General features: G+C 39.5%; 1 protein-coding gene across 1 annotated transcript in view; it reads right to left on the reverse strand.

Moving 5' to 3' along the window:
* LOC140453434 (transmembrane protein 144-like) overlaps positions 1-26,033 on the reverse strand; it is an 80,856-nt gene that overhangs the window by 45,533 nt on the left and 9,290 nt on the right. Inside the window, exons 2-6 of the mRNA XM_072548147.1 lie at positions 25,590-25,847; positions 25,328-25,501; positions 19,163-19,285; positions 18,019-18,118; positions 696-776 (exon numbers count right to left, since the gene is read on the reverse strand). Of these exons, the coding sequence (XP_072404248.1) occupies positions 696-776; positions 18,019-18,118; positions 19,163-19,285; positions 25,328-25,501; positions 25,590-25,689 (578 nt within the window). The 5' untranslated portion in view covers positions 25,690-25,847. The remainder of the gene's footprint in view (positions 1-695; positions 777-18,018; positions 18,119-19,162; positions 19,286-25,327; positions 25,502-25,589; positions 25,848-26,033) is intronic.

A 26,033-nucleotide genomic window follows, 5' to 3' on the forward strand; every position in this document is an offset into this window, starting at 1 on the left:
CGAACAATCTTGTAATGCAGAGAAAAACTTCACCAAGAAACTTCAGATTTCGGAGCTTTTCAGATTTTGTAGCTTTGGATAAAGGATTGTGTACCTGGACTGCTTCTTTGAGGCCCTCCTCTTCCTTCACAGTGCCATGGATGCACTCTAGAATTCACTACTCCAAAGCCTGAATAGTCTCATCGGTATTCAGCACTGAAAATAAGTTCAAAAGTGTCCTACACCAAGAAGACTCCTATCCTGTCTGCTCTTCTTTCTCTGTAAGATTGCTATCTTCCCGAACTCTCTCTAGCTATGGAGTGACTAGCATGGAACATGTAGTCCAGGATATTCTCAGCTTCCTGCACAGCATACACAGACTCGAATCACTCCTCGTACTCAGAAAAGCTGAGCTCTAGTTCAAACAACCTAGAGACACTGCCTCAGAAAGTGTTTATTCACGATATGCAAGATACGCTGAAGTCTTTCTATGACAAGGGAACTGTGGACATCTGGTCTCAGCTGCCCCAACAATTTTGTTCATTACTCTGATCATTTAAATATTGATGCTGTCTGTTAGTTTTATTTACACTTATTGAATTGAATCTACCATTCTGGTTACAAGGTATATCGTTTGAACAATTCCAAGCTCTGTGTACACAGATCCGCATAATATCAAGACAGTTCTGTACATCTCTGAAAGTGTCAGTCATTACCTTAAAGCTGCTAATGCTGTTCCAATGTAGTTTAGAATAGGACTTGGAACTTTTTGCACATCCAATCCAAACCAGCCAAACCTGAAGAAAGACCATTTTAGACATCTGATCGCATTAAACAGTTGGTATCCTCTTTTGTACAGCACTGAATCACAATATAACAGAGATAATACATCTCATTAAAGAAAAACAACTGGCATCTTCATCTAGAAGAAAATGTTTAAAAAACAATGTCGAAAGAACTACGGATGCTGTAAATCAGAAACAAAAACAAATTGCTGGAAAAGGTGAACAACATCTGTGGAGAGAAATCGGGGCGGGGGGTGGGGGGTAACATTTCAGGTCGAGTGACCCTTCTTCAGACGCAAAACGTTAACTCTGATTTCTCTCACAGATGCTGCCAAACCTGTTGAGCTTTTCCAGCAACTTTTGTTTTTTGTCTAAAAACAATGCAATCTGTTTTGGCACAAGCATCAATAACGTTGAATATTTAAATATAGCTCTTTGAAAAAGATATAGTAACTTCTTAAAAAATGAAATGTGATAGCCTTCCTGTTGTTGCAGGACAGTTGTTAGACTGTGACAATATAAGGGTTTTAAATCAAAGGTACCATTTGTTATCTCATTAATTTTACAGCCCTTCCAAGAGAAGCAATCAAATATTTAACACACACCCAAAGAAAAATGAGGGCAGCTTATGCAGCTATGCCATAAGAAATGCAAGAACATCATGTAAGTCTGTGCTAGATGTTGAGGGAGCTGTCAGAACTTCATCTTTTGACAGGTGTTCTGTCCATTTATCAGACTTAGTTACTGGTGGTCAGAGTCAAGAAGACTCGTACTTGACGGGTGACCTCAGTGAGGAATCCTCCAACAGAAGCACAGAAGAAGTGCCACATCACAAGGAGCCACATCACCACTGGGGATATTATACAACAAACTGTTGGACTGTTTCAGAAGCAGTTCAAGTGTATTATCAGAACTGGAAGCTCCATTCAATGGATCTCATGAAGAGTCTCCAGGGTTACTCTGGTCTGTTGTGTCCTTCACCACATCGCATTGCAGGGAGAGGGTGAAACTGTCATAAGATGAAGATAGAGAGCATCTAGCAACCTCCTGTTTGGAGGAAGAGAAGCATCCTGATGCCAATGATGTCCAATGCAGCCACAATTTTAATTTCTCTTGTTCAGGCATGCTCCATTTGTAAGATTTGCAAAATTGTAGGCTTCACTTGTAAGCTTTGCATCATTGCAAGTTTTCCATCAAGCCCTCTATGGGTAACTCACATCAAATAGTTTTAAAATTCAAACAGAAAGCATCAGTGGTGTGGAACAGTAACAAATAGTTAAGTAAATCTTTTTGTGCAGTTAAGACATTTTCTTTTTTTTTGGTATTTCCACCTGGTTTGTACCGGTCTCAGTGGAGTGAGAGGAATGCAGCTGGTCCCCTGCTCTGATGCCCAGATGGTCATGGCAGATGTCCTCTGGATGTTTCAGTCCACAGTGGTCCAGCCTATCTGCCCAACCTGCAGCTGTGTCAAGGCTAACTTGGACACTACAGCATGTGGCAGGAGCAGGGGCTTCGAGGAAGAGACACTAAGTCTGATAAATGGACAGAACACCTGTCAAAAGATGAAGTTCTGACAGCTCCCTCAACATCTAGCACAGACTTACATGATGTTCTTGCATTTCTTATGGCATAGCTGCACAAGATGCCCTCATTTTCTCCATTTTGCATCTGAGGGTCCACTGTCACTTCCCTGTGAATCAAGAGGCGAGAACTTGGCTGCCTTTCAGCTACCACTGCAGTAATTTGATGGAAGTTCTATAAACTGTCAACCATAATGTGCAGGCCCTAGTTATGAATCAGCATATACTGGGTTACCTGTCACATTTGATCCTTCATTCTTTCAGCAGAGATGGTAATCAACACAATTGCCTGGGGTTACATAACAGTGAATAAAAAAAAAGTTCTGAAGAAGGGTCACTGGAACCAAGGTGTTAAAATCTGCTTTCTCTCCACTGGATGCTATCAGACCTGATGAGTTTTTCCAGAATTTCTGTTTTATTCCTGACACTCACTCAGCTTCATGTTATGTCCACGACCTCTGGAAATTCAGATGTTATTACATACCTCTGAAGCAGGTAGGACTCGAAGCCAGGCCTGCTAGCTCAGAGGTAGGGACACTACCACTGCCCCTCAATAACAACCATCTCACAAGTTCCTTTAGCTCTAGAGCCTAGAGTCTCAGCACCTGTATCTAACTGAGCTGAGCCTGAAATATCTCGGAGGACTCTCCATTGCTGACATTGTCGCCAGCATTTAACCTGTTCATTTTTGAGGTGCTCCTCACCACATGCCAACTCTCCGACCTGTGAAACTGGATTGACCGAGGTGAATGTTTCTGCGCTAGGGTGTGAATGGATGGTGTGAGGAATCATGTAACAGTGCATCCTCAAAATGATGCTCCTCTATGGAGGTCTCCTCAGCCTCCTACAATACTTCCTCTGCCAGCTGCATCTCTGTTCGTGTTGGAAATGGAAGAATTGAGTTTGGATTGATCATAGGGTGAAATTGGATTCTGAATTAACATTATGTAGATAATGACATTACATTACTTATATAAGCACACTTGTAAATGAGTCCCATAATTAATCAGAGCTAGGAAACATCTTAGATTGCCTCTTTCCCAAAACTAATTCAGTCATTTGCAATTGATGTAGATCTTAAAATTATGGTTAATTTGAACCACAAAATCTTACATTATATTGTTGTTAATCACAAAATATTAGAAGCTATATTGTTTTAAGAACAGAAAGCATTGGAAATTTCCCTCTTTTGTAGAATGAGAAGCAGTTACTGCTTGAACTTAAAACGTTAACTTTGTTCCTCTCTCTGATACTGCCAGAGTTGCTGAGTTTCTACAGAATTTCCTGTTTTTATTTCTGATCCCCAGCATTGATAGTAACTTGCTTTTACTGTGGAAATGATACCATCATGTGTGTATATATCATATGGTGATATTTGGAGAAATACACTCAATATCAACTCAATACTTTTATGTATCAAAGAAAGATTGTTTCAGACTTGTGGGAACCACAAGATTAATAGTGACTGACGAACAGAAACAACAGGATAACTGGTTAAGTGTGAGTGTGAGGAATACCTATTCAAATGAGGTTTGAGATGGAGGCTGGAGTGTAAGGATTGCTTGAAAGCAAGGGATATAGTTCAGAGCAGTGCTAGATACTTTCCAATTAACTGTTTAGAAATGCTATTATGCTTCTCTGAGCAGGTGGGACTTGAATCCAAGACTCCTGGTCAAGAGGTAGGGGCAGTACCATTGCACAACAAGACACTTTCAGCTTAGAACTATACAGAAGAGTGCGATAGCTGTTCGTTGAGAGTTGTAAACACTCACCATTGCCAGATCATATGAGTTCATTCAGCCTTTTCCGAAACTGGATCCAGTTTCTTGGTGCCATACTGCTGCTGCAGGTAACCTCTAAAACTTGCAGCTTGGTGGCAACTAACTGGTTTGCTCCTGTCATCCTGTTGAAAGAGGATTTTTTTGCCCTATACCTTTATACTCTTGGACAGGGAGAGCTCCATTTCCACAAAGCTACATTCCCTCCATTCTTTTTGTTTTCCTAATGGAATCCTGAATACAATTACTGCTGCCATGGAATTTTACCCATGCCCCCTTAAATAGAAATCCTTCAATGTTTCTTTAGATGTGTCATTTCTAACCACCTTCCCCGAATGTCTGGAGAAGCCAGCTTAATACTGATGTTGCTCTTGGCAATGTGTCACTGAAAGTTAATTAATTCGGTTCGTCATCGCTCCAGCAGGAAATAAATGGGGCCAATTCTGCGGTAGTTTGTGGAAATGAATGCACCCTGGAAATTCAGTGCCTGGTATTAGGATTATATATTTGTTTGTTTCTGTTTAATGATTGAGGAGGCTTTGAAAATATAAATTAACAAATTAGAAACCAGAAAATTAGACAGCACATTGGCTGACCCATGAGTAAAAAAATGGATCAATAAGGAGATAACAGATATTGTATTTGTGCTATCCATGCAGTGATAAATTTCTCAGTTTAGGAGGGAATTATATGATCATTAAAATGTAATACTGATGTGACCTTGAATAATAATTGAAGCCAAATGGCAAATTGTCCAGTTATGTTCTAGTTCTACTGAATCCAAGCCAGTAATATCGGTGCTTCCCAGTACTGGTTTGGTCTAATCTAATCACTGTATTCTCCAGGGTTAGATGCTGCTCTTCGAGGATATAATTTACTTTGGCCCACTATCAGATATGACTTGACACAGAACATATTGTGTACAAATACATTTCATTTTAAAACAATGTGGGGCTTTTGAAGATCAAAATGTGCTGATTACATGCACATAAAGGAAAAACTGTGCAAGGTCAGAACTTAACTCTGTGAATTTTCTCCTTATCAAACACTGCAGTAGTCCTTGTTCAGTGTACAATTGTCATGGATTCATTTCTTTACAAATAACCCTTTTCCTGATTTTACTCAGTGTGTATATTTGCAAGGGTAATAATCTCTGTGATAGTTCCTAAGCTATGAGCAAACTGGCATAAGGCAAATTAAACTAAAGATACAAACCTAAGGGTAAAAATTGTGTCATAGAAATGGGTTTTAAATCTTGGGACACTAGTCCAGGAAAGTGGGATCTGTACAACTGGAACCACCTTCATCCATTCCATGTTGGGACTGGTGTGCTGGCGAGTTACATAACTGGAGTGACTACTCATATTACCAAGGAACTTTTTTTTCTCTCTGATATTGCCCAACATTATCTGTATACATCTGTCTGTCTACAAGGACAGGTTACGGCTGCCATGGAAGGCCAGGTCCAGCTGTTGGAGATGCCCACAGATCTGCACTCTATTGCTGTTACCATTGACGCTCAGCAGCTACAATTATGCAACAAGGATGAGAGACATCAACCTCATTTTAGGCACCCTTTCCACTCAGAGATGCACTGAGTACAATTACATGAGAATAGTAGTTAAGGCTCACAAGGGAAGCATTCCATAAATCTTCCAAAATTGACACTTAGCCAGATTTTAGGGAAATTCTTCTCATTGTGTTTCTTCTCTGGAACAAAAATGTTAATTCCATTTTCAGTCTATAGATGCTGCCAGATCGGAGTTTCGCCAGCAATTTCTGTTTTTGTTTCAGATTTCCAATATCTGCATTCTTCTGGGATTTTTCTGTTCAGTGTTCCTTTCAGGTATTGGCTTATGTTTTCTGGTCTTCAATCACAAGATTGTGCTTAACTCTGAATTTTAAAAAAACTGTCCATAATGATCCATAGATCTCTTCTTCCCCTTTCCCTGCCAAGTCAGGCAGATCTCCAGTGGTGTCAATTGAGTAGAGCAAGTGGTCAATTACATTGAATAATTGTCAGAGAACAAGCCAGGAAGCAAAATGCATTGATTATCCTCAATTTTTAAATATACTTCATGGGGAATGTAATATTGAATCGTAAATACAGTATTAGAATCTGAAAGATTCGGAATAAACCTCTTGTAAAAACATATTTTTAGAAATGCTTGGAATTTTGATTACAGCTTCACTTCCCTATCAGAATGGAAAATATGGCATTAAACAAACATTAACTTAATTTTCCAGAGTCAGTGAAGATCTACTGAAATAATTATGGCTTAGGTACTATTTTAAAACCCAGTTGCAGAACATTAACAAGATATTTGTTTTGATTGGCTTTTAAACAGTGGCATAAAACTATAACCTTTCATACATTGAGATTTTTAACTGATTGCAATCTGTGAGAACTTAAACAGTGCACTCTATAGAGAAGTAGGTAATGACTGGTAGTGGTTTCTGTATTTAACTCCAAAACTGCTGTTGCTTTTAAAGAAACAATGATAGCAATGGCAAAATCCAGGCCACTTTTACACCCAGCAGGATAATCCATGCTACCCACCCAGAAAGGAAGGTAAATGGCTTACACAATTCTAATAATCTCAGTAGATCAGAGAAACCTGATTAAACACTTCAGACCTGAACAGAAAAGAATTCAAGTTTTAAGAAAAGACAAAATTGAAGAATATGACTGAATAAAAGCCTGCAACTAGGGCTGATTTAAGACAACTGATTTTTCCTTCTCACACGAGATTTCTGATTTATTTTTGGTGTGTCTTGATTTGGAATCATATTCCACAATTTATACTGTGCTGAAGGATTGAAGCTGTAACCATTCACAATATTCTATTGACAGACATTAAGTCTGAATTTACTTCTGCATAGTACAATAAAACAATGTCAAATGCAAAACTTATTTTCAGGGATGAAATATCGGCATTGAGCTAAACATTTTAACAGCAGTTATGTCTAAATAAAATCAGGTTATTATGAAAGCTAAAAATTAATGGCCACTTTCCCAAAAACTTGCCTTTCATATAGCAACATAAGATATCACAAATAGGACTGATTTATTATACTCAGTGTTGCCAGCTGGTTGCTAAGCATTCTGTTAATATTTACTTACAGGCATCAGACATTTTTGTTGCATTTCCAACAGTCTGAAGCTTCCTCTTAGAAAAGTTTATATTGTATAATAAGATCATTTCTCAACTCCTGAATATTTATCATTACATTGCATCTTCACTTTCGGGGTAGAATTTCTCTAGGCAGTTCTCCCAATCAGCAACTGTAATTTCAGCAGAGTCAATGAGGAATTTATCCCTTCCCTTACTGAGTAAAGCACTGCCTTCTCTTACACCTCCAAACACCCCACCACCTCATCATTTTGCTATCCACCACCTTTAAAGCTGAGGGCAAAAGTAGGCTATTCAGCCCATCCATCCTGTACCACCATTCAATGAGGTCATTGCTGATTTGATATTCCTAAGCTTCACTTTGGGCCTTTTCCCCATTATCCTTGATTCCTTTGCTGAATCAAAATCTGCCTATTTCAGTCTTGACTATTGTTAAAGACAAAGCCTCTGCAGTCCTCTATGGTACAAAAAAAAATCCATAAATACTCAATCCCCTGAGAGAAGAAATTCTTCCTCATCTTTGGCTTAAAATGTATGAGTCCTTATTCTGAAATTATGCCTTCTGGTTCTAGACTCACCCACCAGGGAAAGTAACTTCTCCGCATCCACCCTGTCAAGTTCCCCTAAGAAGTTGGTAATAATGTGTCAATAATGTTGCCTCTAATTGTTCTAAACTCCAATGAGTATAGTCAAACTCTCTACATAAGACAGTTGTTTCATACCTCATTAAGCCTAGTGAATCTTCTCTGGAATGCCAACAATATCTTTCCTTCGACAAGAAAACTTTTTCACAATATTCCAGCTGTGATTGGTCAAATGCCTTGTATAATTTTAGCAAAACCTCCCTAATTTTATACTCTATTCCCTTTGAAATGAAAACTAGAATTCCACTTGCCTTCATTATTGTCTGCTGATTATGTATGCTAGTATTTTGTGATTTATGCACAAGGACCCCCACATCCTTCTGTGATGTCGCTTTCTGCAGTCTTTCTCCATTTAAATAGTATTCAACTCTTCTATTCCATCTGCAAAAGGATATAACATCATATTTTCCAATTTTATATACGAACTGCCAATTTCTTGCTCACCTCACTGAGCATGTCCATATCCCGAAGGGAACTCTCTGTTTCATTCTCACTACTTGACTCCTCTATTTTTGTGTCATCTGAAAATTTGTCTATTGTACATTCATTTATCTCATTCATGTTGCAAAAAAAATTGTGACCACTGCACTGATCCCACCGGTAGCTTTTGACATCCTGAAAATGCCCCCTTCATCTGAACTTTCTGGCTTCTATTAATTAGCCAATCCTCTATCCAAGGTAATATATTACCTCCAAAACCATAAACTCATACCTTATTAAGTAGCCTAATGTGTTGTACCTTATCAAATGCCTTCTAAAAATGCTAAATATATTACATCTTCTATTTCCCTTTAGAACAAAGAATAAAGAAAACTTACAGTGCAGGAATAGGCCTAACGGCCCTCCAAGCCTGAGCCAATCCAAATGCACTGTCTAAAATCTGTCACCCAATTCCTAAGCATCTGTATTCCTCTGCTCCCCACCTACTCATGCATTTGTCCAGACGCACCTTAAATGAATCTACTGTGCCTGCCTCTACCATCTCTGCAGGCAACACATTCCAGACACCTACCACCCTCTGTGTAAAGTACTTTCCACGTGTATCCCCTTAAACTTTTCACGTCTCACCTTGAACACGTGACCTCTCGTTATTGGATCCCTCACCCTGGGAAAAAGCTTATCTCTATCCACCCTGTCTACACCTTTCATGACTTTGTAGACCTCAGTCAGATCCCCCCTCAATCTCCTTCTTTCTAATGAAAACAATCCTAACCTGCTCAACTTCCCTTCATAGCTAGCACCTTCCATAACAGGCAACATTCTCATAAACCTTCTCATAAACCTTCTCTGCACCCTCTCCAAAGCGTCCACATCCTTTTGGTAATGTGGCGACCAGAACTGTACACAGTATTCTAAACGCGGCTGAACCAATGCCTTGTACAATTTTAACATGACCCGCCAGCTCTTCTACTCAATACCCCATTCGATGAAAACAAGCATACCACTCTTTCTTGACCACTCTATCCACCTGTGCAGCCACCTTCAGGATACAATGGACCTGCATGCCCAGATCTCTCTGCTCATCAACTTTTCCTAAGGATCTTCCATTTACAATATAGTTGGCTCTAGAATTAGACTTCCCAAAATGCACCACCTCACATTTGCCTGGATTGAACTCCATCTGCCACTTCTCCGACCCATTCTCCAGTCTATCTATATCCTCCTGTAATCTTTGACAGTCCCCTATGCTTTCTACTACTCCACCAATCTTCGTGACATCTGCAAACTTACTGATCAGACCAACAATGCCCTTTTCCAGATCATTTATATATATTACAAACAACAGTGGCCCCAGTACTGATCCCTGTGGAATACTATTGGTCACCTTTCTCCATTTTGAGAAACTCCCTTCAACTACTACTCTCTATCTCCTGTCGCTCAACCAGTTCTTTATCCACCTAGCTAGAACACCCTGCACACCATGTGACTTCACTTTCTCCATTAGTTTACCATGGGGAACCTTATCAAATGCCTCACTAAAGTCCATGTATATGACATCTACAGCCCTTCCTTAATCTATCAGCTTGGTCACTTCCTCAAAGAACTCTATTAAGTTGATAAGGCACGATCTCTCCTGCACAAAACCATGTTGCCTATCACTGATAAGCCCATTCTTTTCTAAATATAAATAGATCCTATCGCTCAGTACCTTCTCCAGCAACTTTCCCACGATGACATCAGGCTCACTGGTCTGTAGTTTCCTGGAATATCCCTACAACTTTTCTTGTACAGGGGGACAACATGACCAACCTTCTAGTTCTCCGGCACCTCATCTGTGTTTAAGGATGCTACAAAGATATCTGTTAGGGCCCCAGCTATTTCCTCCCTCGCTTTCCTCAGCAACCTGGGATAGATCCCATCCGGTCCTGGGGATTTGTCCACCTTAGTATCCTTTAGCCTACTCAAGACATCTTCCCTCCTTATGTCAATGTGATACAGAGTAAACAAACTTCTATCTCTAATCTCAGCACACATCACCTCCCATTCCTCAGTGGACACTGATACAAAGTAATCATTGAGAATCTCAGCCATTTTCTCAGGTTCGACAAACAACCTTCCTTCCTTATCCTTTAGTGGTGAGACTTTTTAGATTACATTAGATTACATTACATTACAGTGTGGAAACAGGCCCTTTGTCCCAACAAGTCCACACCGACCCACCGAAGCGCAACCCATCCATACACCTACATTTAGCCCTTACCTAATGCTACAGGCAATTTAGCATGGCCAATTCACCTAACCTGCACATCTTTGGACTGTGGGAGGAAACCGGAGCACCCAGAGGAAACCCACGCAGACACGGGGAGAACGTGCAAACTCCACACAGTCAGTCGCCTGAGTCGGGAATTGAACCCGGGTCTCAGGCGCTGTGAGGCAGCAGTGCTAATCACTGTGCCACCCACTAACCCTTTCTCTAGTTACCCTCTTGCTTCTTATAGAAGAATAAAAGGCCTTGGGATTCTCCTTAACTCTGCATGCTAAAGATATTTCATGACCCCTTTTAGCCTGCTTGATTTCTCATTTAAGATTAGTCCTACTCTCCCGATATTCTTCCAAGGCCCGTTCTGTTCTTAGCTGCCTGGACCTTATGTACGCTTTCCTTTTCCTCTTGGCTAATCACACAATTCTTCCTGTCATCCACGGTTCATGAATCTTGCCTTTCCTATCCCTTGTTTCAAAGAGACATGCCTATCCTGCACTATCTTCAACCTATCTTTGAAAGCCTCCCACATATCAAATGTGGACTTCCCTTCAAACAGCTGTGTCCAAACCACATTTCCCAGCTCCTGCCTAATTTTGATATAATTGGCCTTGGCCCAGTTTAGTACTCTTCCCTTTGGACCACTTTGTCTAAGATTATTCTAAAACTTACAGAATTGTGGTCACTGTTCCCAGAGAAATCCCCCACTGCAACTTTCCCCAACACCAGGTCCAATATGGCCCCTTCCCTAGTTGGACTATTGACATACTGCTCTGGAAAACTTTCCTGGACACTCATTCCAAAATCTGCCCCATCCAGATCTCTGACACTAAGTGTATCTCAGTCAATAATGGGAAAGTTAAAATCTCCCATCACCACTACCCTGTTGCCTCTACATCTTTGCATAATCTATTTGTTTTTCTGCCTCATGCTCACTGTTGGAAGGCCTGTAATACAGCCCCAACAATATAACTGCACCCTTCTTATTTCTCAGCTCCACCCATGATGACTCACTGTTCAAGCCCTCCATAGTGTTCTCATTTAGCACAACCATGATGTCATCCCTGACCAGCAATGGAACTCCTCTCCTCCTTTTACTTCTGCCCCCCCCCTCCCCTCCTCCTTTTACTTCCCCCCCCCCCCCCCCCCCCCGTCCTGTCTAAAGCAACTATATCCTGGAACATTTAGTTGTCAATCATGCCCTTCCTTCAACCAAGTCTCTGTGATTGCAATAACATCATACTCCCAGGCACCAATCCAAGCCCTAAGTTCATCTGCCTTACCCACTATATTCCTTGCATTAAAGTATATGCACTTCATGCCGCCAGTTCTTTTGTCTTCATCTGCTCTCTGCCTACTTTTCCCCTTGGTAATGCTAACTTCATAATCCTTACGGTCTCCAGTTTCCACCTCTTTGTCTAGTAGTCTTCTCTTCTGGTTCCCAGCTCCCTGCCACTTTAGCTTAAAACCTCCTGAACAGCAGTAGCAAAAACTCCCCCAAGGACAATAGCTCCAGTCTGGTTCAGATGTAGACCGTCCATTTTGTAAAAGTCCCACCTTCCCCAGAACCGGTCCCAATGTCCCACAAATCTGAACACCTCCCTCCTGCACCATCCCTCGAGCCATGTGTTCATCCTGCCTATTCTTTCATTTCTATGCTTGCTAGCACATGGCACTGGTAGTAGTCCCGAGATCACTACCTTTGGAGGTCCTCCTCTTTAACTTCTCTCCTAGCTCCCTGAATTCTGCTTTCAGGACCTCATCTCATTTTTTACTTACCTCATTGATGCCTATATGCACCATGAAGCTCCCCTTTCAGAATGCTCTGTAGCCAATCAGTGACATCCCTGACCTGAGCACCTGGGAGGCAATATACCATCTGGGAGTCCCGTTTTCAGCCACAGAACCGTCTATCTACTCCCCTCACAATAGAATCCCCTATGACTATGGCCCTACAAGTCTTTTTCCTGCCCTTCTGAACAGCAGTGCCCAACCCGGTGCCATGATCCTGGCAACAGCTGCCCTCCCCTGTGAGCATTTCCCCCAACAGTATCCAAAACAGTATACCCGTTTTGGAGGGAGATGACCGCAGGGGACACCTGCACTGCCTTCCTATTCTTTCTTTGCCTTTTGGTCACCCATTCACTGTCTCCCTCAGCAATTCTAACCTGCAGTGTGACCAATTCACTAAATGTGCTATCTATGACCTCCTCAGCATCATGGATGTTCAACAGTGACTCCATCCGCAGTTCCACAGCTGTCATGTGGTCAAAGAGCTGCAGCTGGACACACTTCTTGCAAGTGTAAGAGTCAGGACATCAGCCACGTCCCTGAGCTCCCACATCAGGCAAGGGGCACATGCCACTTTATCTATCTTGCTTGTTACCTTCTCTAAAAGAATTCTAATAAATCTGTCAGGTATGATTTCCACTTATAAAGCCATGCTGACTTTGTTTAATCATAAACATTTTAAATGCTCTGCTATTAATCCTTTATAACAGATTTTAAGCTAATTGATCTGTTTTGACTCCTCCTCCTTTAAAATAAATGGGCTACACTGGCTGTTTCCTAGTCCTCTGGGACTTTTCTGAATCCAAGGATTACCACCAGTCCACCCCTATGTCTGGAGTTACAGGTTGTTCTGCTATAATACACATTTTGTGAACGCAAATTCGCTGTAAAGCGATTGATGAATTGGGGACACTGCTTCTAAAGTGTGAGTTTTTAGGATGTGTGTTGGCTGTAACTTGATTACAGCACCAACACTTTAAGCACTCTTTCTAAAGTACCATTTTTCTATAATGTGGGGTTGTACAAGAATACAACCATCGCATTAGAATAACCACCTGTAGTCCTTTTAATATCCTCAGGTGCATCCCATCAGCTCCATGGAGTAAAACAGTCTTCGGTCCCATTAATTTCTCTTGCACTTCTTCTCCAGTGATACTTGTATTTATTTCCTATTCTCCTTTTGTTCCCTATTATTTAGTAATTTTAGAATGCTATTAGTGCCTTCTTCTGGAAAGACTGATATAAAACATTTATTCAACTCCTCTTCAATTTTCCCCATTTTTATATTGCCAGCTTCACTCTTTAAGGGGTCTGTGTTACTTTGGCATCTTTCTTTTTATCTTGGTCTTCATCTTGATATTACCTTCAAAGTTTATCTTCTCCTTCTTCATTTTTATTAACCAACAAAAGATGACCAAAGACACTTTCCTAATCCTTTGGGTTTATCACCTAATCTATTCCACGTTGTATGTTTTGTTCTTTCAAATTTGATGCTATGCATATATTCCTCTGTTAACCATGGTTGGCTTATCCACTTTCTAAAATCCTTCTTCCTCATTTGGAAAATATCTTTGTTGTGAGCCATGAATCATTTTCTTAAACATCTGCCATTTTTCCTCAACTGTCTTTACTGTTAGAGTTCAGCCCAGCTAGCTCTGCCCTCAGTCATTTGCAGCTGCCCTTATTTAGCATGAATGTTTCTGACCCAATGTCCACCATCTCAAACTAAATGCAAAATGTTATCCTATTATGGTCAATATTTCCTTGGGGACCTTTTGCTATGATATTATTTATTAAAACTGTGTCAATACACATTACCAAATCCAAAATCACCTGGTCCCTGGTCAGATCCTGAACAGATTATTCTCAGAAACTGTCCCAAACACACACTATGAGGAGTTCTTTCTAATGGCTACTTCGACCAATCTGATTATCCTAATCTACATGAAAACTAAAGTCACCCAGGATTAATGTACTGCTTTTATTACATGCCCTCGTGATTTCCTGATTTATTCTCTGTCCTATAGAATAACTACTGCTGGAGGCCCAACCTGTGTTATCTTCACCTTTTTATTTCTTACCTCCACCCATATGGATACCTTCTGATCATTTCTTGCTCTCATACCTATTCCATCCCATGTTGACAATATTTCCCTACCACTCTTTCAGTGTTGCTTCTAACTTTCCTGGGGTCTGTGCAGAATCTCAGCAGCACATTGCGGAGCAGAAGTCAATTGCATTTTGTTTCCCAGTGTGTCTATGAACTAGTAAAAAGCGTGCATTTATATTATTTTACAGTTACTGTTATTCTACCTGCTAAAATGAACAAAGTTGTTTGCTTGGATCAGAAGTCTGGAGGTCAAATAATGGAGGCACTATGCACATTACATACATTGCACGACCAAAAGAGGGCAAAGTAATTTATCTTCTCCTTTGTTGGCAACGTTTTGAGCCTATCTTTATTTGCGGTCCAATGTTTGTATACTGCATTCAGGTTGATATTTTGTCCAGATGAAATTATGACAATTCGCATCAAGCTGTTCTGGATTTACACATAATCAAGTTCACAAGGCTAAATCCAGGCTCACAACTGGCACGTGATGCCTGCAACATTGGATAAATATCCAGAGCTGAACATTTCTTCAAACTAGTCATCTTTTAAGGCATGATCGACTAAATTGCTGAAAATCTGAATGGAATATGTAATGACTTTTAACACAACCATTAAGTTGGAGTATTCCTCACATACCTTTCTTGCCACACTTTAGTCATTGTTTGGTACGAAAGTAGAATATTAGTCATGCAATGCTGTCTTTTTCAAATTCATAATCAGTGCTCTTGATGATTGCAGCCTGATCAAATGCTTGCCATAATTCCTCTTTTGGAAATTTGCTTTCCAGACGGTCGCGTAGCAGTTGAATGTATTGAAGGTTTTCAGCCATGTCCATAACGCTGTTGAGAATAGTCAGAACCTTCTTCACTTCATCACACCAAAGAATATGTTCACCTAGATACTGAGTCTTCAGTTTATTAACCTTGGCTGTTGCAAATTGCATAGCTTCAAATTTTAAACAGCATCTCTGTAAGAATTTGCCCAAAGATGAAATTCGCCTAAACCATCATTCAGAATTGTCAATGTAGTGCAATACTGTGGCTTTGTGAGCATTTCTAGGCAATATTTGTTTATTTGATCATTATACTTATTCTATTGTTCTGTGCAGTGCTTGATCAAGACATTGTAGTTTCACATTAATGCACTCACAGCAAAGCCTTTTGACAATCACCTCACTTCGCTTAGAGGCTGAAATGCCACTTTGTCACACTCTGACTTTGGCAAAATCTTCATATTGTCCTTTGTATATGCCGTTCTTAATGACACAAAGTCCATCTGATGTAAACATCATCTTCTGCAAATCAAGGTCACTGTTAACATAAAATGTCTTCATTGTCGTCCCGATGGAGGCTCTGTCACAGAGAAGTCAGTTTCAAAATTCCTGCAAGGACAATCTTGTAAGTGTGCTGTACAAAAACTTGCTGTACAAAATCAGTAATTTTTGGACTGTAATTCCGATGCTTTTATCCACTATCAAGATATGAAAATAAGATTTGTGTAATTCAAACAGAGACTGTCGCTGTATGAAGAAGCTAATACACTCTACAATTTCAAACGTATAATTCTGGCCACACTAGCTCTTAGTAATTGCTGTGTACTTCACCACATGGTCATCAATGTCCTGTTCAGAAAGTAGAGGCACATTCATCTCCACTTCAAGCATATCATTACCAACAAAAACTTGCACCATACCAGGATTGGTCTTTCTCTACACTCTTCCAGGCGCATCCTGGAATTTATGGGCTGTCCATATGCGGCTGATGGGAACTTGCTGCAGTGAGGTCTACTGAGGACTCCTTCATTACCTGGTCTGTGTGTAATGTCCAATGTGTGGACATTCATGGGATGGAAACGAGTTTTGATTTCCCAGTGTATGGCCATGCACTGCTTACAGGAAACATTGTACTCTTTCCTTCCTGTCTGTCCTTTCAAAACAAATTACATACCCAGGAATATTTGATTCTCAACTTTGATCTTCTTGTCACCATGTATCTGTATTGACAATAAGATCATAGCCGAGCAAAAGTGAGAACTGAAGATGCTGGAAACCAGAGTTTAGACCAGACTGGTGCTGGAAAAGCACAGCAGGTCAGGCAGCATCTGAGGAGCAGGAAACTCGACGTTTTGGGCAAAAACCCTTCATCAGGAAGGGCTTTTGCCCTAAACATTAAGATCATATTCACTGACTGTACTTGTGAAAATTATACCAATTAATTGTATTTATGCTCTTAATAATGTCATCCAAGTTACTGAAAGTTCCACCAACGTCTCCAGATGTTTGTCATGATCTGGAATGTCCTTGGTTACTCTATAGTAGCTCTTATCATTGACAGCCGATTCAGATTACATTTGGTGTGGGCCCACCAGCAGAGCACCACAGTAACTATGTGGTACCACTTTCTGCTCCAATCTCCATTCTCTCTAGTAAGTACACAAGGTGTGTCAACACTCATAGATGCACCGACGCATTAAATACCTAATTCCCACCACATGAGTATGATTAAGAACATCCATATGTTCCACTGGCTCAAATTAACAATGAAGAATAATGTGGTGAGATTAAAAAATGTTTACTTACATTAGTGGAACAGAGAAGAACCAAATGAAACCACCCCATAACTATGTTTCTTGTGGATTGGTCTCTATCCACATTGCTTACATGTGGTCAAGTTAAACAATTGTAAACTCTAACCAATGCACATAATCTTCTGAGAGAGAACCAAATGTAAAATCTCCATGATTATCACGCATAATATTGTGTTTCCACTGTTTGACTCTTGTCAGACATCATTTTACCCTTAACCTAGCAGCAAAGTAACATTAGGAAGGCAAAGATAACTGACCCACTTACCTTCTCTATAAACAATCCACTTCAACATTGGAATGAAAGACCTTTTTAAAGGATTTTTCCACGAGCACAAAGTGGTCTCTGGGGCCTTCCAGATTTAGACTTTTCTAAGATGGATGAGGTCATGTGCCAATGAAGTACTCCTGTAAACTTTGGGAGCTGACTCCAACTATGGAAATGATCCAATTTCCATGATTTAATAGAGCCTCTATATTGATGATGTGCATTCTGTTCCACTGCATCTGTGCTAATACAGTAGAACTGCTGCTGAAATTACAACTTACTGTAGTGTATTTCATCATCTCAGTCAGTAGTTAATCTAATGCCACCAGCATTTCTCCAGAAGAAAGCTGCCCACATCTTCATCAAAGTAGCTTATTGTCACAGCTTCAGTCACATTTACCATATATATGTGTCTAATGTTTACTGCTCTTTTAGGAAGAATAAACTTCTTCAAACCTTAAATCCTATTTGACCTGAACAATTCTGAATTCTTTGTCTCCACTCAAAACCAAATACAATCACTCTGAAACTGTGCAGTTTTATTTTCCCATAAGATTGGAAACAACACTGACTGCAGGATTCTTTGCCAATTACATCTACATGAACAACTTATTAATTATATAATCCATCAAGTGAATATAACTTTAAAGGCATTTACCTACCTTGAACTAGCCCAGCCCATTAAAAGGCTAAAGGTAGCCCAGATTAAACCTCCCATGCCAAGCCCAACTGTTTTCAATATGGGAATAACTGTGATATTTCCTGAAAAATGAAAATTATTCATGAAAACCATTGTTTATATTAAACAGATATTGGATTTCTGATATATTGCTACTATTCTTCCCTGATGCCCTAATCCATGCTAAAATAAGGAAGTTAATGTTGGCTTCAGTACCATGGGAAGGGAAGAACATCACCCAAAAATTACCCTCCAGCCCATGAGAAAGTGAGGCCTGTCAGAAATTGTAGGTGTTAGTAATAGGTGAGGAAATGACTGGCTCAAACAGCCTCTGCACGAAGGAGAAGCTTCTGGGGAGTGGAAACTGTCGAATGTAAATAAATTTGACGTACATTTAGGAAAAAGCAAAAAGCTTTACAAAGTGCACTTTCCCAAACTAAAATGAATATGGAGATCATACATATTTTCACAATATTGAATTAGAGTACATTCCTAATATTAAAATTGTATTTGCATATTGTGATGTTCACTTGCATTGTGTGGATAAATTAGATGTTAATATGAAATTAAGATGAACAAATACAGTGCATTTGTTTTGGCGGGGTAAGAGGTTATGGCTTATCAAAGTAAGCAGCATTGAAGTTAAAGAAATAGAATCAATGTTCACTCATTGCACCCAGAGACAGCAACAAGCTCACAATCCACAGTGAGTGCAGTCCATATGATTTTTGAAACTTTCCCATGTAGCTCAGTTTATGCTGATGTATAGGTCATTTAAGTAACAAATGTCAAATCAACCAAAGATATAACAGTAATAACATTCACAGTCAACAATCAGAAGATCAATATTCATCTAAATTGCCCTAAATTTTATCAAATACTCTCTCAAAAAAGTGTTACACTGTACTTATATGCACCAGTCAGTGCCCTCAAAGTAAAGCACAATTTTAAGTTCATGACTGCAGTTGTATTACACCTTCAAGCTTCTGCTTGGATACTCAATTTGAGAAGTAAAACATTTCCCCTCCTTCCACTCGCAATCTAGAAAGACATCCACACACATGTCAAATACAGAAAGGACTTTTTGTTTCAGATATAGAAGTAAATCAACTTGCAAGTAATCATACCTGTCGCCCACAGAAATCCACCCAGCATTGTGAGAGGCCAGAACTGTGGACACTGCTGAATCAGATGGACCACCAGTGAGACAACCCACACTGCAGTACAAAAAATCCACTGGAAAAATAGACCTGTAAAACACGGAGTTCAAGACCTCAGCAAAATTTGTGAATGCAGTATACTCCAAAAACAATATTGATCAAGAAGAATAGTTTTCAAATATCTTTTTATAAATATTGACCCAACTGTTTGTCTATGCTTGTGGGTAACACTTTTGTTGTTGCAGAAGCAACAACTGACAAGTAGGTTATAACCTTTGTCTTTATGAATATGGAGCAATAATGCCTGAGTTGCACAAGCAATTGACTTGTTGATCTTTGGTTGAGCGTATTACAAAGAGACCTCATTTTAAGTCTCCCCTTTTAATATTTTTCATGTTCTCTTACCTCATTTAAAAAAGTATAATTTCCTGTTTTAACATCCTTTAATTCCTAATCACATTTCATATCATTGCACCTCTCACATCACCACATGAGTCACATCACTACATCATCAGCAAGACTCTGATTGTGCTGCTAGAGTTGGTGCCATTGTGTCTGCAGCTTAGAGTCAAAAATCACCATCTTTTAAAACAGCTCTCTGCTCAGGTACTGAAGTAAACTTCATTTTTAATCTTTATTTTTATTTTATTTTCTCTGCTCTTTTATACCTAAGAGGTACTGCTGTAGACTTAGTTTTATAAGTTTTCTTAAATTCATTCATGGAATGTGGCATGTTCTGTGATTAATTCAATTGGTCAAACTACCAGGCTTGAAATAAAACACACTTTATTCATACACCAAAATTAAAATATAGACAAAACAAAAATAAAAGAATTGGCTTAACTGTAACTCTATCAAAATGCCAAACAGAATAGTACATATTAATTACTTCTAATTAACTGTTCCAATATAATAACATCCCATAAACACACACTTGGCAAAGGCAAATTCAGTAAGACAGGTTGTCTCACATGCAATTCTAGCAGCAGGAAGAGATTCCCAGTTTTAGCTGTAACAGAGAGAAGAATAAGAATTTGCACATCCAGCTTCAAGATCTCAGCAACTTCTATTGAAGGCTAGGAAAGAAAAACTAAAAAAGAAAATCCTGGAGCTGTGGGAGCCTCATCCCACCCATTCAGGCTGCTTGTATTCTTAGAACTTTTAAAAATAATGCTTCACAAATTGCTTACCTTATTGACTTTGGAGCAGACTTCTTGGTACTTCTGTCTCAACTTATCTTCATGAAAGAAACCAGACTAAAGTTCACCTCTGAAAACCATAGTATCATCACACCTCCCCACTTAAAAAATGAACCAACAATATACAAAGATGACTTCCTTTTTCAAAAAACCCTTAATCTTACATTGTCAGTGCACTACAATGCATATAGTTTACATTGACTCTAAGCATGCAAACATTCACTACTATAGTCCCTTTCTGTCTGTTTTCTACCCAGCCAGCACATCCATCTTCCTTCATGTAAGTCGCGACTTCACATCAGCAATTATATTATCTCATCCTACCAAGTATATAATTTTCAAATTGCATGGCTGCAATAATAAGCTCCATCCAAGCAGTTTGCTGTTTTTATCCTTAGACTTTTCTAAAAACTTTAACGGGTTATGATCAGCATATACAATTGTCTCAGACACATTACTGGCAACATAAATGTTGAAATGTTGCAATACCAACACCAAATTCAAGGTCTTCTTCTCAACAATCATGGCATATTTCTATTGATAATTATTCAGTTTTCTGGAAAAAATACCCAATAGATCTTTCTATCCTCTCATTGTCTTCTTACAACAGTACATCACCGACACAACCATCACTCACGTTGACAGCCACCTATCAACCAGTGGAGAAATCATGCTGTAAATTCTTCCACTGAGATTTTCTGCACTTCTCCAATAAGTTAGTCAGTGGAACAACCACACTACTAACATTCATTATGAACTTTTGATAAACTCATTCAGTCCCAGAAATCATAGCACACCCTCCTTCGTTAATGGTATGTCTTCACCTTCCATGGGCCCATTTGTCCATGTCCAATTATATGGTCCAGGAACATGACTGACGCTTTTGTAAACTCACTCTTATCCAGGTTTATCACCAAGACTGCCTGCTGAAGTCAGTTGAACAATTCCAATCAATGCTCCAAATAGTCATTTCATTTGTGATTGTAAATCACCAGATCGATGGTGTACACCTCACAATTGGACAATCCCAAAATGACTTAATTGGTTAGTCTTTGAAATGTGGATGGTGCATTTTTCATACCAAATGGCATGGCTTTGCAATAGTCCACACATAATCATTGGGTACCATCAGCTTTTGGTACCATAACGATGGGTGAGCTCTATTTGCTACAACTCGCTTCAGTTATATTCTCTTTCAGCATGTATTCAATTTCTTTTTGAACCTGTGCCAACTTTACAGGATTAAGTCTATAAGGATGTTGCTTCATTGGAACAACATTTCCTAAATCTACATCATGCGTAATTAGTTTAGTACTTGCCACCTTATACCCACATTTATTCTCCATGTGAGTGCTATGAATCTTTCAGGTCATTTTCAATTTTTCTCTAGAAGATAGCTCAATAATTTATCCCAGTCTTTGAGAACGTCCTCACTGTCTGGTTTAATTTGATAACTTATCTGAATAACTTTGGTGTAAAATGTGACCCTTTATCTGATTGAATCTCTGTGGGTAGTCCATATCTAGTTAAAAAAATTAAGTAACTTTTCTACAATTTTTTAGCTGCCATACTGCGTATCATAGAATAGAAATACAAAGATAGGTGGAGGGACAGATAGTATTGTGGAGGCAGGGATTTAGACAAAAAGATTTAGCCAGGTTAGGAGAGTGGACAAAGAAGTGGCTGATGAAATACTATGGCAAGTGTAAGGTCGCGCACTTTGTTAGAAAGAATAGAGACATGAACTATATTCTAAATGGGGAGAAAACTCAGAAATCTGAAGTGCAAAGGGACTTGGGAGTCCTAGTCCAGGTTTCGCTTAATGTCAACTTGTAGATTGAGACAGTAGTTAGGGAGGCAAATACAATGCCATCATTCGTCGTGAGATGTACTTCTGAGGCTTCATAAAGCTCTGGTCACACCACATTTAGAATATTGTGAGCGGTTTTGGACCCCATGCCGCAGGAGGAATGTACTGACCCTGGAGTGTATTCATCGGAGGTCCACAGAGATCCCACGAACCTTAACATAAGGAAGGTTTGAGGACTCTGCGACTGTTCTTGATGGAGTTTAGAAGGATGAGGGGGGATCTGATTGAAACTTACAGAATACTGAATGATCTGGACAGAGTGGACATTGGGAAGATGTTTCCAATGGCAAGAGAGACTTGGACCCAGGGGCACAATCTTGCCTTTAAGAACGGAGATAAGGAGAAACCTCTTTAGCCAGAAAGTGGTGAATCTGTGGAATTCATTGCCACAGAACTCTGTGGAGGCCAGATCATTGAGTATATTTAAAACAGAGATAGTTAAGTTTTCGATTGCCAAGGAAATCAAAGGTTATAGGGAGAAAGCAGGAAAATGGGTTTGAAAAATCTATCGGCCTTGATTGAATGACAGAGCAGACTTGATTGGCCGAATGGTCTAACTTCTACTCTTTTGTCTTATGGTCTTATGGAATGGCCCATGGAAATCTAATTGGTAGAAAGAGCTAGTAAAGTATTTGCATTATTATCAGTGGAGACATGTGAGGATTACAATGAGGTGCAAATGCCATATTAGATTAGATTCCCTACGGTGTGGAAACAGGCCCTTCAGCCCAACCAGTCCATACCGACCCTCCGAAGAGTAACCCACCCAGACCCATTTCCCTCTAACTAATGCACCTAACACTATAAGCAATTTAGCATGGCCAATTCACCTAACCTGCACATCTTTGGGCTGTGGGAGGAAACCGGAGCACCCGGAGGAAACCCACACAGACAGACACAGGGAGAATGTGCAAACTCCACACAGCTAATCGCCTGAGGCTGGAATCAAACGTGGGACCCTGGTGCTGTGAGGCAGTGGAGCTAACCACTGAGCCACTGTGCCACTCCATATCAGCAAGTACCAGAAGTCTACAGGCAACAGTTCAGGAATCTAAGGAAGGAACCCAGTCAAATATACATAGAGTTTGAAAGGCTCAAACAAGGTAATATTGATAGGTAGATAAGGACATTGAAAGTAGATCAAACGTATGATACTATTACGGAGATGATTATTTTGGAGGAGCTCAAAAATTCACTTCCTGAAGTGGTGAGAACTCATGTGGAAGAGCAGAGAGATAAGACTGCATAATTAGCAGCAGAATTGGAAAATGATTATGAGTTGGTTCATAAAACAAAGTTTGGCTTCCAACATCAATTTCAGTCTGTGGATTTTTTTCCCCCCAATTTCTATCCTTCACAGGTGGTAAAGGAGAAGGGGATTGCATTGAAGATATAATCCCCTTTCTACCCTGTGATAGCTTACCACAGGGTAGAAAGGAAACCCATGAAGGGGAAAGAAAAGTGAAAAAAAAGCCCAAATCATATTTCTGGGCCAAACAAAAGACCCCATGGAATATGAAAATAAAGGTTTTGGGGAGTTTACCAAACCATTGGCAAAGAGGGAAGTATTACAATTCCTGGGATTATATGGTTTTTGTTGGATGTTTATTCCAAATTTTAGCAGCGTGGTTACTCCACTGACTAACTTATTGAAGAACTGCAGAAAATCTCAGTAGACTGAGGAATGTCAGAAGGTATTTGACAGTCTGAAAGCTGTGTTAGCCACTGCTCCAGTGTTAGCTACACCTAATTACGTAAAGCCATTTAAGGTGGCTATCAATGCGAGTGATGGAACAATAGAAGCAGCCTGAATGGGTGGCGTCAAGCTCCCACAGAACCATGATTTTTTTTAGTTTTAGCCTTCATAGCAGCTGCTAGGATCTTAAAGCTGGATGTGGAAACTCTTATTCCTCTCTCCATTACATCTAAAAACTGTGAATCTCTTCCTGCTGCTAGAATTTCATGTGAGACGATCTAATTCATTAAATTTGCCTTTGACAAAGGTGTGTTTGTGGAATGTTACTATATTGGAATAGTTACTTAGTAGTCTATATATATTATTTTGTTAAGCATTTTGAGAGAGTTACAGTTAAGCCAATTATTTTAATTATTTTTATTTTATCTGTATTGTAATTATAGCGTAAAAATAAAATGTGCTTTGCTTAATGTCGAGTAGTTTGACCAATTGAATTGCATCTGGAATATAATGCCTTACACTTACCTTCAAAATAAGAAGAAATTAGGTTATATCTTCTTAATATATTTTGAGCGGGTTTAGTCTGGTCCATAACAACGAGAAGAGATTTGGTTGACTGGATCTGAATTCACAGGAGTTGAAAAGAATGAAAGGTAATCTCCTAAAATTCAGAGGGCGCTGCACAGGGCATGGGTGATGTTTCCCATCGCTTGGAGACCCACAACTCAAATGTACTGTCCCAGGACATGTGGTAGTCCATATTGGACTGAGAGGAGGAAAAAATCATTTCACTCAGAGGGTGCTGTACTTATGGAAGTCTCTACAATTTAAACTTGTAGAGGTCAAGTTACTGTAGAACAGTCATATTAGACTTGAAAGAGGCCCTCCACAGATACTGCCAGATCTACTGAGTTCCTCCAGCATTTTCTGTTTTTATTTCAGATTTCCAGCATGCCGCAGTATTTGGCTTTTATTACCACAGTGGTCTTACCTGCTTTCATTGTTACTGGAGCCTGAAATATATTAAACACTCAAATTTATTGTACAGTACACATACACAACAATTAAGTTTTAAGATGCTTGAAAGTCATTGTGTCACTTGCCAAAAGCAGAATAACCAACTTGAACCAGATAGATCAACTGGAAAAATATTCTGCATGTTGTCTGCCAGAAATAAAAGACAACATTTGTGTGTAAAGATGTACAATTAGGTGGTCAATGGTGTGAAGTCATTACATCTGCACAAAGTGAATTGTAAAAGCTAATGAAATAACAAGTACATCAAGACCTGGGTTTTCTTAGCTAACAAAATGCCATCAAAATCAGGCAATTACTAGACTAAAGTAAATTCTTGGAAGTCAACTTACCATCTCCTGTATCAATTTTCTTCACTGGAACAAAATTACTGCCAAAACAAATCACAGCAACTGCTGTAGAGACAAAACCTTTGACCAATGGCACGGTGCCAGTGACATTCTGTGGTATCGCTTTTTTTGTATAAGTAAACCTTTCCTCCATTGTGCCATTTTGCAGTAATCTGTCTTATGAAAGAAAATTACATTGAACAACTTTAATATTTTGGCCAGCAGTAATTAATCTTTACCAAGCAGAGTACAACACTGAACTTACTGTTGCTGAAACTGTTTGAGTTTGTTCCTGAATCACATCCAATAATATACACTGCTGCAATGAAGACTGATACTAGAGACCATCTCAGGCTAAATAACATGCTGGTTGAGAGGGCGCCACACTTCTGGAGCGATCAGTCTCGCAAAGGTAGAGATTCACAGTGTGACCAGTCATGAGGAAAATAATGCTGTGCTCCTTTCACAAGTATTGATATGGTCTTCTCTCAGCCTAAGCTGTCATCGGTTATTTGTAAATTACCTGCCAATACAAATGCTTATTGGACTTTAAAGCTGTAAACACATTCACTATGAATACTACATAAAAAGAGATGCTGCCCATAAGTAGGATTAAAAAGAAAATCTAGAGATGAAGGTTTGAACTTTATTTGGGAATGGTTCAATGAAACCAGAAGAAACTTGAACCTTGTCTCAAGTTAGAATGTTG

This window comes from Chiloscyllium punctatum, chromosome 1 (genome assembly GCF_047496795.1).
Source record: "Chiloscyllium punctatum isolate Juve2018m chromosome 1, sChiPun1.3, whole genome shotgun sequence".
Classification (NCBI taxonomy): Eukaryota; Metazoa; Chordata; class Chondrichthyes; order Orectolobiformes; family Hemiscylliidae; genus Chiloscyllium; species Chiloscyllium punctatum.